Genomic DNA, 13,435 nt, shown 5'->3' on the forward strand with positions numbered 1-13,435 from the left:
CTTTAATCCTATAAAGGGAATGATTCCATCTCACAAAAATTAGGTCTATATAACCCAAAAAAAAACAAGAACAAACGTTAATAATTAATAAGAATTAAAAAATAATGATTAAAAGTATGATATAATTTGATTAACTAAAATGAATATAACTTTTGTTTTAAATTATCGCAAATATGAAACCAACTAATATTAATCAATGTCTGTACTTATATTATTATTATTATTATTTTTCTAAATAAATATCCGAATATAAACGTTATTAATAGGTGAGATTTCTGTTGATTATAAATAATTTTTGTGATTATGTAATCTGTATTCGATTCTAATTCTCATACATGCCTAGTTAATCTGTCGTTTATAGTGGCTAGCACTTGGACTTTTTTTTTTCCTGGATTCGCACAGATTCTACTCTTATATTATCCTCTTTTGCTTAGCTAATTAAGTAATATATCACTGTCCATGATCTTGAGAACAAAACCTTCAAATCAGCGTTACACAGTCCCAATGGGTATATAGCTGGCTAGGTTCCTTCAAAATAGGAGCAAAGTGGTGTATTTAAATATGTTTTATTTTCTTTAATTAATTAATAATTCATAAGTTGATAAACATATATCTTACTTTTGCGAAAAGATGTGATGGGCATGCAGCAAACAGGACAAAAAAAGGCAGCCAAAGCAAGAAGGAATCAGAAAAAGAGTGCAAGAAATTTACCAAAATTTTTCATGCACATATCCATGCACATCCACCATGAACCAATGCCAACAAGCTTTTGATAAGCCCTATAAAAGTCTTTAGTTGAAAGGTTTTAGGGAGATATGGTGATGATCTTAATCTGAAATTGGATCCAAGTGGGGGAAGGGTAGGTCCTATGGTCTCACATATGCTTTCTTTATTCATTAATAAGAAATAATAATATAAAGAAAAATTGTACTGTTGATAGACTTTATTTTTACCTTGTCTCTGTAGTATGATAGTGTACTGTTGCGTTAATTAAGAACCATATGCGTCTCAATCTCTTCACTGCCCATATTTTGTCTTGTGTGGAAGAAGGAGACGATGTTTCAAGAGAGAATCTGCACGAGAATTAATTGGCCGGTGATACCAACGTTCTGGATTTCACTCTGCTTCTGTCCTTCTCATCGTCATGCATGCTAATGTCAAAAACCCAACCTTCTTTCAATTTCTTCTATCATATAATTACTTTATAACATCATTTTAAGGATAAAATTTTTAAAGAAATTTTAAATTCTTAAACGAAACCGTAATTGATTTTAATGATATCATTTCACAATTAACACTATTCTAAAACCAAGTATATAAAATGGTTAGTGGTTTTGACAGAATCTCTTCTCCAAGCTTCTGTGATATAACCATCTTTGAATCATTGGAATATCTTAAACGAAAGAAGGTAATAAAAAATACATATTCTTAGAAGAGATAAAGAGAAAAACCATCCAAGACCCCACTCTCTAGGTTGTTCTCCATTATGTGGATCCATGCAACTATAATTTGTCTGACTTCGGGGTTAGCGATAGAAATATATATACAACAGTAGGTGAAAACACATCATACTGGGTTCAAGTTCTATCACATTTTATAAATTACTAAAAGGAAAAAACCCCTCTGAAAAATTGTATATTTTTACTAAAAAGTGTGCCAAAATGAAATTTACGACTATGACTTGATGAATAACATGTATGCCTAACCAAATATAGACGATGGATTTTTATATGTAGGCAAGGGAATGCTTTAAACTTAACTTTTATCCGTGCCTATCCTCCCAGAGAGTGGTTTTCACCTATTGCATTTTAATATTTTTGGATGGTGAAATTTCTGCCAGGTATAGCTACCCTATTATGGGGACACAAACTGGACAGAATGACAGAAAGGCCGGTGAAGCCACGACTCACGTCAACCTCACCACAATTTCACACTTCACAAACACCACAAAAATACACAACTTTTTTCTATGTGTAAAGCAAATATTTTTTACTATAATCTAACACCCTACAACTGTAAGCAATGTGATAAACAAAAGTCTGAAAAATAATTGTGCTTGCATGCTTGTGGGTGATTGAGATGGAGGGAGTAATAGCTATCAGTCCAACCCAAAAGACAAAAATAGCAAACGGGCACATCTGTTCTACAGTGTACTGCCTTTGTTTTCATATTCATTTTCTTCCGCAAAGATGCCCAGAGAATCTTGGCACCCCAAAATCAAGTTCCTAAATAAATGCTTGACAACACTACTCTTCTTCCCAAAACCTCTGATTCTACGACCATATTACACTTGGGCCCCCACATAGAATTTAAGAATTTCTGTGAATTTTATTACACATGTTTCAACCACCTAATATTGATTTTTAAAACCACAATTACTGTTATCACGTCAATTACTTCAGTAATAAAACTGCATGAGAATTCGCATCTCACCTCAAGAAGAACCCACGAGCAACTCACATGTTCTCGTGCCTTATAAATATCATCCATTTGTTGCGTCATATGTATGTATTCATCCTAACACTCGCACGCAACCTGTTTGTTCTAAATCAGGCATCTCTTGAGCATAGGCACCCCAACACCACCGTTTTAAGCTTCTCTTCCCAAGCCCAAGTTGCAAAAGTTGCAAAAGTTGCAAAAGTTACAAAATTCCCAGCCCAAAAAACTAAACCAGAGAACAAAAATGGGAACTTCCGTGCGTGTAAAAGAAGCATCGGTGATTACACCTTCTGAGCCCACTCCACGCTGCGTGCTCGCTCTATCAGCGCTTGATTCGCAACTCTTCCTTCGTTTCACCATAGAGTATCTGTTAGTCTACAAGCCCTCCCCTGGGCTGGACCAGCCTAACACCACGGCCCGTCTAAAATCGGCATTAGCCAAAGCCCTGGTTCCCTACTACCCCTTCGCGGGCAGGGTCAGGCCCAAGCCCGATGGCCCGGGCCTGGAGGTGGTGTGTGCGGCCCAAGGCGCAGTGTTCATAGAAGCCTTCGCTGTCCGTTACAAGGCCAACGACTTTGAAAAAGCGCCTAAAACAGTTGCGCAATGGAGGCCGTTGTTGTCGCTCCACGTGGCAGACGTGCTCAAGGGATCCCCGCCGCTGGTGGTTCAGCTGACCTGGCTCGTCGACGGCGCCGCCGCTATAGCCATCGGGATCAACCACTGCCTCTGCGACGGCATCGGCAGCGCGGAGTTTCTCAACCACTTCGCCGAGCTGGCCAACGAGAGACTCGAGACGAGTTACATGCGCATACAGAAACCGGTTTGGGAGCGTCACCTTCTGAAACCACCGCGCGGGGAGGAGACGCGGGTGGATTCAGCCAGTCATCCCGAGTTTAGCCGAGTCCCGGACCTATGCAGCTTCATGAACAAGGTCTCGACCGGGCTAAAACCAACGTCGATTACGTTCGACAAGACGCGGCTGAACGAGCTAAAGCGAGTGGCGCGGTGCACGAGCGAAGACGGCGAGGCGGCGCGGTACACTTCGTTCGAGGTACTGGCGGCGCACGTGTGGAAAAGCTGGGCGAGAGCGATAGGGTTTCCGGGGGACCAGAAACTGAAGCTGGTGTTCAGTATAAACGTGCGGAACCGTTTGAAGCCGGGTTTGCCCGAGGGGTATTACGGGAACGCGTTTGTTTTGGGGTGTGCGGAGACGAGTGCGAGGGAGTTGGAAGAGAGAGGGGTGGGGTTCGGGTCGGGTTTGGTGAAGCGGGCGAAGGAGAGGGTGGGGAAGGAGCACGTGAGGGAGGTGATGGAGTGGGTCTGGGAGAGGAAAGGGTGCCCCGACCCGGTTGGGGTGTTGATAGTGTCGCAGTGGTCGAGGCTGGGGTTGGAGAATATTGACGTGGGTTTGGGAAAGGCTTGGCACGTGGGACCCGTGTGCTGCGATAGGTACTGTTTGTTCTTGCCGGTGAGAGATGAGTGTGTTAGTGTGAAGGTCATGGTCGCTGTCCCCACTTCCGCCGTTGACAATTACCACCTTTTCATGCGTTCCTCTCACCTCTGACTCATCTCTTCTTTTTTTCTACTATGCTTCTTCTCTCATTCTTATTATGCTTCACCTTTTACCAATAACAATTACGTATCTCACAACATCCTCCCACAACCTCTATCATCTACTTCAATTTTTTACCCTTTTTACGCTAATCTGTAACCAAAAACACACTGTCTTATGTATGCATGCCATATCTGCAATTTTACTTCTTTCTCGGATACTCCAACGCTACCTAATTTCATTTTTAAGCATTTAAATAACATGCTACAATCCTTTTACATTGACCCATGTTGAGTTGTTGTGTTAATAAAGTAATGATTCAGCACTAGAATTGGCTCTTTCCCTTCATTTAAGAATCATATGGATCTCGTACTTTATTCCTCAAATGCCCAAATTTCTTCTTTGCATCGTTTTCAGCAAGCACGGGATTGAAAACTGTTGACAGTATTCGTAGGTTAGATGATGTTTCATTACAAAAATCTCTTTGACTTAGACATGGCTGTCGAACCCGAGGGGCAACCTACTGGGAAACTTGTGCTGATTAATCGCCATCTTTTCAGGGAACCATCAAGAATAACTTGAACTCGCCATTACTAAACAATTTTGGTTTTTCGGCCATGAATGATGAAATCAAGTAGATACGAATGACTATCCAAGAAGATTGAGTGGGGTTGGCCCAGGATATTATTAATGCTGTATGGGTTTTTCATCCTCTTCAAATTTTTAATTGTTTTTTCCACCTATATATTTTCTTCAAATGAATTTGGACAAGGTGCTTTTAAATAATCATCCAAATTTTGGTAAACTGATTTTTTTATAATATTTATTTGTACAAAGAAATTATTTTAAATATTATTTGACGGATGGGCTTAGCAACAGAATATGGAAATTTTCTTTTCGGATCTCTAGGAACTCTATTCGCACCTCCATAAACACCGCAATAACCAATAAGGCTAATCCACATTCTGCGCTTAAAGTAATACAATGACGTCGGGCTTAGCATTAAAATATCGATTTTTTCTTTCTGCGCTTATATGATTTGCATCCGCACTTCTATAAGCAATGCAATAACCAATTAGCTTTTAAGCTTTAAACGTACATAAATAGGGGCTCTTTGACACATTCTGAAAGTTATTTTCTAAAAGTGTAAGAATTTTTTAGATTGTAATCGGAAGGTGTGAGGAGAAAATATAGAGGTGGAGAAAGCAATTGAAATTTTGAAGTGGCCGAACCCAATGTATAGTCCACGTTGGATTAAAATCCCATGCAGCCTTAAGGATGATGATAATTTGATATTGTCATTCTTTTATATTTTCATTTAGCAATCATAAATATTATTATTTTATTTTAAAATTTTATTTCTTATATTAGATTTCTTATACAAAACAATTCATAAATCTGAAGGTGCATAAACATAGAAGAATGCTGAAAAAATGGTATAATGTGAGAAAGATTAAATATCAAACGAAGTAGTTTTTTTTATCAGCACTACTATATCTGACTCATTGAATTTGCATTGTGGAATGTAATTTTCGTTCTAACTCTTCACAGACAGTTCCTACACCATCACAGCTTACTTGAAACATGAGAACTCAACAAAGTATCACATATTAATAATCTTCTCATGTATAAAATAAAAACATTGTTTGAAACATGTAAATAAGGAAAATAAAACATACTTGGGATAGTCTTTAAGATAATTTTTTGTGATTATTAAGTCTACATTTTTTATTATACACTCTTCGTTTTTTTTTTATCATTGTGATTCAAATGTTACATTTCTACTTAAATTTACTATTAAAGTGATAGTAGAATCATTATGTGTCTTATTTTGCTCACAATTTAGCACCCAAGTTATCAATTAAAAATTCACTCTTATATTATTATCAAATTCCAAACTTCTTTGTGTTACATCAAATGATTCCAACCAATAAAATTATTTTGTTTATCTTCCGTCAAATGATCCTAACTAATATAATTATAATTTTTTTTTTCAAAATAATCATTACTTCCAACCTCTACTGATGATAACTAATCATAATTTATCAAAATCTCATCATTTCATGTATTCGTTGCTACGAGTTTTATTATTCCATATAGGTCTTCATGTATTTTTATTTCTCAATTTATTTGTGGGGAATATAGAAAAAGATTAGCTATAGTAAAAAAAAAATCTAGCATTTGTTTCTCAATAAAAGCGAACCAACCCTTATTAAAACATTACTTAATATCTCAGAAAAAAATTCCATGGGTAAGATTTGACGACATAAAAAGTATTTGTTTAAATAAGTATAATTACTATATATATCACAACCAATTTTAAGCAAGGAAACTAAGTTAACTGAAAAGTCAAAGATTTAGAGTTAACAAAATGATTTAACTATTCATCGATTATTATGAATAAGATCATGATCATAGAAAAAGTGAATCATGGTGGAGAATTCAATTTTGAGCATGCACAATAAATGTTGAGAGATGAACCAAAATCAAAATCAAAATCAATCAAAAATCAAGGTTAAAATTTTGAAAGAGAACAAAAATTTCTAAATTTCTTTCAAAATTTTAAATGTATTTGACATTTTATAATATAAATACACTAATTGATTGTGAAAATTATGATCCAATAACACCAATGTGGGTCAAATTGGCCCATATATAGGTAACAAAAAAACAAAGAACAAATCAAACAAGTGAAAAAAAATTATTGACAAGTGAAAAACAATTAAAGCAAGAAAGATAACATAACTTTTAGTAAGATATATGTAGTCGACAAACATTTTACTGGTTGTTATTTTTTTTCAAATGTTTCTTTTTATTGACAAAACTTTACTATTATTGATGAATTTTTCATATTATTAATTCTATTTTTTCTTGTATTGTATGGTTAAAGAAGTGGAAAACAAAATTATTGTAAAGAAATAAATAATTAAAGTAAATATGACAACAAACTAACGTATGCAATCCTCATGAACGGAGTCCTAAAGGGTAAAGAGAATATAATTTTTTAAATTTCAAATTTATCTGATATTTTATAACATGGATATACTAATTGATAATGAAGACTATGATCTAATAACGCTACCGTAGGTCAAATTAGACAATAAGTAACAACAACAAAATGATGAAAAATGAATTTGAAATGTAATAAACATTTTACAGTATATATTTCCTTTAACTATAAAAATAAATTTACTGTTTATTATTAAAATTTATAGGCGAGATAAAATCATTGTTTGGATGCTATCACTTTTTTTTTTTGCATATGTTAAATATTATTTATTAAAATATTTTATTCATATTTGATTATAATAATGAAATTAATTTAATAAAATTGAACTGCAAATAATAAAAATGAAGTTACGATTGTGTATAGGAATCCACAATTAGATTAAAACTTAAGAAAAAATAAAATGACCTCATAAGTGATGTGTTAAAATTTATTTAAATTTGTTTTAGTCAATTTTTATGCTTTTATTTTAGAAAATAAATGGTACAATGTGCTTTTAAATCTGACAATATTTATCATGTTTACTTTAATAACAAATCTACGTGGAACTACTATAGAATGATAGTTAGTGTTACATCAATTAAGAGATCATAATTGAAAATGTATTCAAAAGACAATTTGTCTCAAAAAGCCTCATGTGCCTAACTCTAGTCTACAAAGAACATCAAATAAATTAAATCGGAAAAAAGATTATTGGATTCTTATTCAACTTTAGATTGAATGATCTCTTTTTATCCAATAAAATATTTTAGTTTTTTTCTTCATATTTGTATCTTTTTCACATTTCAAATGATGTTACTTTCCATTATTTTTTACTTATCCATAAGCTTAAACATAAAAATAGTTAAATATTTACATGATTTGAGTTTGAAGTTAAACAAATCACTTATCTAAATTATTGCGATTGGTTGCGCTCGTAGAGTAAAAAGTTTTTCTTTCTTTAGGCTATTATTTTTCAATTACATTTCATTATATATAACATAAATAAGATTCTATCCCAAAACTTTAATTTAAAGAACTACAGAGAATGAAAGTTAACATCCAATAGAAAAGTTTTCGGATTATTTAAAAACCGATTTTTTTTTTTAAATTTCATTTTTATTTTTACATATGATTTATATATATATATTCTAAATTGGTCTTATTTTTAGTCGATGAGACTTCTAATATTAATAGGTGGTCTGATAGGTTAAGAAGTAAACTTTAAACTTAAGTCAATTTCATAAGATGAAATTTACAGTCATTTATATACTCTAAATTAATTTTATAGAAGACTTCTAACAATATAATAAAAAATAAAAAATTGTATATATAAAAATGATTGAAACCTTAAAGTAATATTTGATATTTATGATAAAGAAAATAGAATTTGAATAATTTGAAAGTGTGATGGAAGTCGGTACAAGGGTGGGGCTACGATGAGTCCACCTAACAATGCAATCTGCAATTATTATATTAGATTCCATAATGAGATAGGAAATCTTTACAGTTGCACCCGCACAGTGATGTGCAATGATAGAAAGTGGTTATACCACGTTTACGACTCCGTTTAACCTTCCAACATCTTTATTCCCATTACTATTCATTCTTCTTTTCTTCCTTCTTATTATTTTCTCTATAAAATCCCAAACACGATCAATCCAATAACAATAAAGTCAGCTTTTCCCCACGCTTACAAAATTGCAACTCAATCACTTCAACTTTTTTTTTCCTTTTTTTATTCTAAACAAATAATTTTAACTGTAAAAACATGTTAATAAATTTGGTAATTATTAAAGCTGACGGCTTGTATTTCTTGTTTTGGAATTTTAATGACGTGATTAAGAATTAATCTGGGGGATGTAATGTAACAGTCGGTGAGATTGATAAGGGAGTAAAAATAACGGAAAAAACGAAATATCTAATGATATAGAAAGCATAAAAACAACATTTCACTGGCTTTAATTTTGGCTCCACTATGTTGTCCTGAAGATTCCAACTACATTTAAAGTACTCAATTCGATCTTATTGCTTTCTTTCTAATGACCATACCTCTCACTGCCAAGGGATAATTTTGCTTTTATTGAGAATATTTCTTTTCTTCAATCAATCAAAATATCCTCATCTTTATTCATGAACTATCATATCTAACTTGAAAACTACCAACTCATACCACCCATTGTCCACATGAATCAATTATTTGGACCTACTTTTGCACTCCCAATTTGAATGGATGCCATAAAATAAAAAAAATAAATAAAATGATGAACAAATGAAAATAAATGCATTAAAAGAACAACACTGGCCCATGCAAGTCCCTAACCTGCGACCTAGCTGAGCCAATGGCCATGGTAACATGCTTTGCCTTAAATACCAATTCTGCAAAATAACTATATAGAGAAAAACCATACACTTATAACTGCAAACTTTGAAGGAATATTTTCAGAGAGGCATGAAGGGTTACGAGCCACGTTCCAGTTCCTCTTGTGCTGCCTGCAAGTTCTTGAAGCGAAGATGCATACCCAATTGTATATTTGCACCTTACTTTCGCTCTGATGAGTGCAAGAAATTTGCCAAGGTGCACAAGGTTTTTGGAGCCAGCAATGTCAGCAAGATCCTCATCGAAGTTCCCGAGGAGCAGAGAGAGGACACCGTCAATTCTCTTGCTTATGAAGCAGAAGCCAGGCTCAGAGACCCCATTTATGGATGTATCGGTGCCATAGCTCTTCTCCAGAGGAAGATGGTCGAGCTTCAACACGACCTTGCCATTGCTAAGGATCGTCTCGCTCGTTATGCTGCCGCTGCCACCACTCCTTCCGCCGCCATCGCCACCTCCAACAACTCCTTCAATTCCCATGTCAGTTTGCCACCCTTCCCTGAATTTTTCTCTTGCAACGATTTCAGTGACAACTTCTGCCACAACTCTTCCTCTCAATCTCCGCCATTGACCAGACACGAAATGGTCGATGATTTCATTCAAATCCCTTATATATTATGATCTTATGTTCTCTCTCTCTCTCCTTCGTTGCAACTCTTCTCAGTTCTGATCGATCAGAACTACCGACTGCGTTGTATATGCTAATAAGCACTTCCTGCAATGAACTGCTCTTAGTTTTTAAATAGTTTGCTTTCGTAATTCCTCTCCCAGCTATCACCCAGCGTACGTTATTCTTCTATCTCGATTGGAAATTCTAAATAGTTCTATATATTTCACTGTTTTCGTCGAATCATAAAATCATAACAGAAATTACTAAAATAGGTTAACTGGAAGATAGAAATAGACGTGTATCTAAGTTTTGTAAATGCTAGGAGAAACTACAGAATGATACGATAAAAATAGCATGATATTTCAAGTTGATGATACAGTGAACATAAATCTGTGCCCCTAAAACACACATATATGTTCTAATAAATGAGTATCTTCATTCATTAAAAACAGAAAAATCTGGAAGAAAGAAGAGAAGAAAATCTAAGTATTAGTATAAATAAGAGATGTAAAAGGTATTATTTAAAAATTGAGGTGATTTGTCGAAATGGGTATATGAGATAAGGTATTTTGTGAAGAGATAAAGTGGAGAAGAAGGTGAGGAGAAGGAAGTGGGAGGTGTAACAGTAGTAAGTAAAAAGTTAGAGAGGTTGATCTTGATCGGACGGTTGGCGTGGAAGGTTGGTATGGACCGTTGATTGTTTGAAGGGAAAAGGACGCGCATTAAAGAAGTGGGGTATGCGTTAGAAAATGGAGGAGGATGGATGCATTATCATCTTCCATCCCTTTCCTCACTTTGAGTTTGAGGTGACATTTATCTTCCCCATTTTATCATGCCTAATCTAAATTAAATATCAACTTAAATTTAACATTCTCACCAACTGTTACTTTTAAAAAAATTTAATCAAATAAATATTCAAAATATTCCAACTTTACATCAACCATAACATATGGTTTCAGATTCTATATTCACTATATATATAAGTCAACCTTTTATTAAGTAAAGTTGGATGATCAAATTAAATTAATAAAATTATTATATATCATATTTTTAAACATTACGTGTTAGTAAATTCATTAAAATTTTGGACAGAGGATGAAAATTTATTCACTTTATTATTGTGTGAAATCTTCTATGATCAAACTCAAACTATTCTTGGACAAAGTTTCTGACGAGAAGTACGTATAATATTTCTTTCATTTTACACAAATACACGCTCAGTAACAATTTAATATCAAATCGACCAACCAGAGTAAAAGTTATGGTCGTTTAAAGATATGCAACATTTGTTTTAGTTTGTATTAGTTCATACACTTTGAAAATAAGTCCTAGATATATTAAATGTCAAAATTGAGTTACATTTTGTTAGTTTTTTGTTTTTCAGGTTTCATAAAACTCTAAAATGGTTCATTTATTAAAAAAAGGCTTAATACCTTATTTTGTCCCCAGTTTCGCTCGAAAATGTCAAATTAGTCCATTCTTTAAAAAGTGCGTCAATTACGTCCTCATTTAATAAAATTTGCATCAATGAAATCCCTTCCGTTAAATCCGTACAAACGGCGTTAACTATTTTATTAAGTAGAAGACAACAATAGTTAACATCGTTTGTACGGATTTAACGGAAGTGATTTCATTGATGCAAATTTTATGAAGTGAGGACGTAATTGACACACTTTTTAAAGGATGGACTAATTTGACATTTTCGAGCGAAACTGGGGACAAAATAAAGTATTAAGCCTTAAAAAAACAAGAGAGGATGTCTCAAAGTGCATTTTTAGATCTCATTTGACGTCAAAAATTATCATTTTCAAACGTTAATTGATGTCGAAAATAGTCATTTTTTATGTTAATTAACATCGAAAAATAGTCATTCGGACGTCAATTAACAACTCTCGATATTAGTATTTTTTTACGTTAAAAGTAAAAAAAAAACACCAACGTCATGACCCATTTTTGTACTAATTTGTGTTTGTCGTTAAAAAACACCCTAAAACCCTTTCATGAAACGATAATGATTGCATCTTGTGAATGTGGGTGTAGTACTCGAAATTACTGTCTAAGATGTAATTAATCATCATTTGATTTATTATTTTTATGTTGAAATTCAGGATAATTAATTCTAATTAAAATTGAATCTACTAGAGTTAGATTTAGAATAATTAACTTCACTAATTAAAATAATATAAATTCATACAAACAAGAACTATTTTCTAAATGTTATTTAGAGGACAAAAATGTACATAAATATTATTCAACTATAATTGATAGTTTCTTTGATGCAGACACAAAAAATTTAAAATAATTAAATAATAAAATATTTTAACGTTGTTTTACCATTTTTCTTGTTTTTAATCGTTTGTCTTCCATTTTAAGGTTGCTAAAAATTAAAATATAATTAAATGTAAAAAAAACTTAAATTAGAAAAGACAAAAAAAGTATTTTGGTTTAGACAAAAATGGTTCAATGTGGTTTAATTATCATCTTAATGAGTATTGTACTTATTTTTTAAATTTAATTCATTGGTTGATTAAGTTTTAAGTATATAGCGTATTTTCAATTCAATATTTGTTAAAAAACAATTATTTTATTTAAATTTTTATTTCCGTCAAAATACTCTCTAGTTTGATTTTATTATGAACGAAATAATGTATTTAATTCTTTTATTTTTTTTTTCTCAAACCCATCAATTATTTCGCTTATTTTCTATACCTATACCTATGAAAGGAGGACGAAATGATAAAAGTTCATAAATTTCTTTGACCACTTCATTATAGATATAGCTCATTCTTAAAAAGGAAACGAACAAATTAATTGATAAGTTAAATAAAATAAAAGTAAGAGAAAAAAACAAATTAATTAGAGAATTCGATACGAGATGATAAAAGTAAGAGATACACCATCCTTAGAGTAAAAATCAAATAAAATAATACTTCAGAAAAATAAAATAAAAAAATTAAATACTCAATAATTTTTTGAGTAAGAACTCAATTAAAAATATATGAATATATGTGATACGTAAAATTTGACTAGGACTTTAATTAAATTTAATCTAACTTAATTTAATTATTAAATTCTAACTCCGAGACGCAATATTTTTTGAACTTTAAACGAAGATTTGTCGACAAAAATAAATAAGATGTGAGGTGTATATGAATGAATGGCCCTAGCTTGACTCAGTCAAAAGCTTGTGAGCGGCAACATACCATTCTCTCTCTTACCAACTTATTAAACTAGGATACCATTATTTAAACCAGCCTCTCTATTATTTATTTTGTTTTATTGAAAATTCACCACTTGAATTACCATTTTTGTCTCAAATGACAAATTGAAAAAAAAAACTATAAATTATCAATAAATTTAGATTAACTTGATCGGTTCACGTATTGAATCAATAAATTAGTTTAAAATTTTCAGTTTTATTGAATATAGCACAAATGAATCAATCTTGATATTCACTGGCTCAAATATTAA

General features: G+C 32.5%; 2 protein-coding genes across 2 annotated transcripts; both read left to right on the forward strand.

Moving 5' to 3' along the window:
* The first annotated feature begins 2,174 nt into the window (after nucleotides 1-2,174).
* Nucleotides 2,175-4,211, forward strand: LOC124825654 (HXXXD-type acyl-transferase family protein). Its single transcript, XM_047298322.2, has one exon. The coding sequence runs from the start codon at nucleotides 2,684-2,686 to the stop codon at nucleotides 4,001-4,003; it is 1,320 nt and encodes a 439-aa protein (XP_047154278.1). The 5' UTR covers nucleotides 2,175-2,683; the 3' UTR covers nucleotides 4,004-4,211.
* Nucleotides 4,212-9,133: 4,922 nt separating this feature from the next.
* Nucleotides 9,134-10,097, forward strand: LOC124825652 (LOB domain-containing protein 21-like). Its single transcript, XM_047298319.2, has one exon. It carries the CDS (start codon nucleotides 9,430-9,432, stop codon nucleotides 9,973-9,975), a length of 546 nt encoding a protein of 181 aa, XP_047154275.1. The 5' UTR covers nucleotides 9,134-9,429; the 3' UTR covers nucleotides 9,976-10,097.
* The last annotated feature ends 3,338 nt before the right edge of the window (nucleotides 10,098-13,435 follow it).

The sequence above is a fragment of the Vigna umbellata genome, chromosome 1, assembly GCF_029865625.1.
Source record: "Vigna umbellata cultivar VRB3 chromosome 1, Vumbellata_1.0, whole genome shotgun sequence".
Lineage (NCBI taxonomy): Eukaryota > Viridiplantae > Streptophyta > Magnoliopsida > Fabales > Fabaceae > Vigna > Vigna umbellata.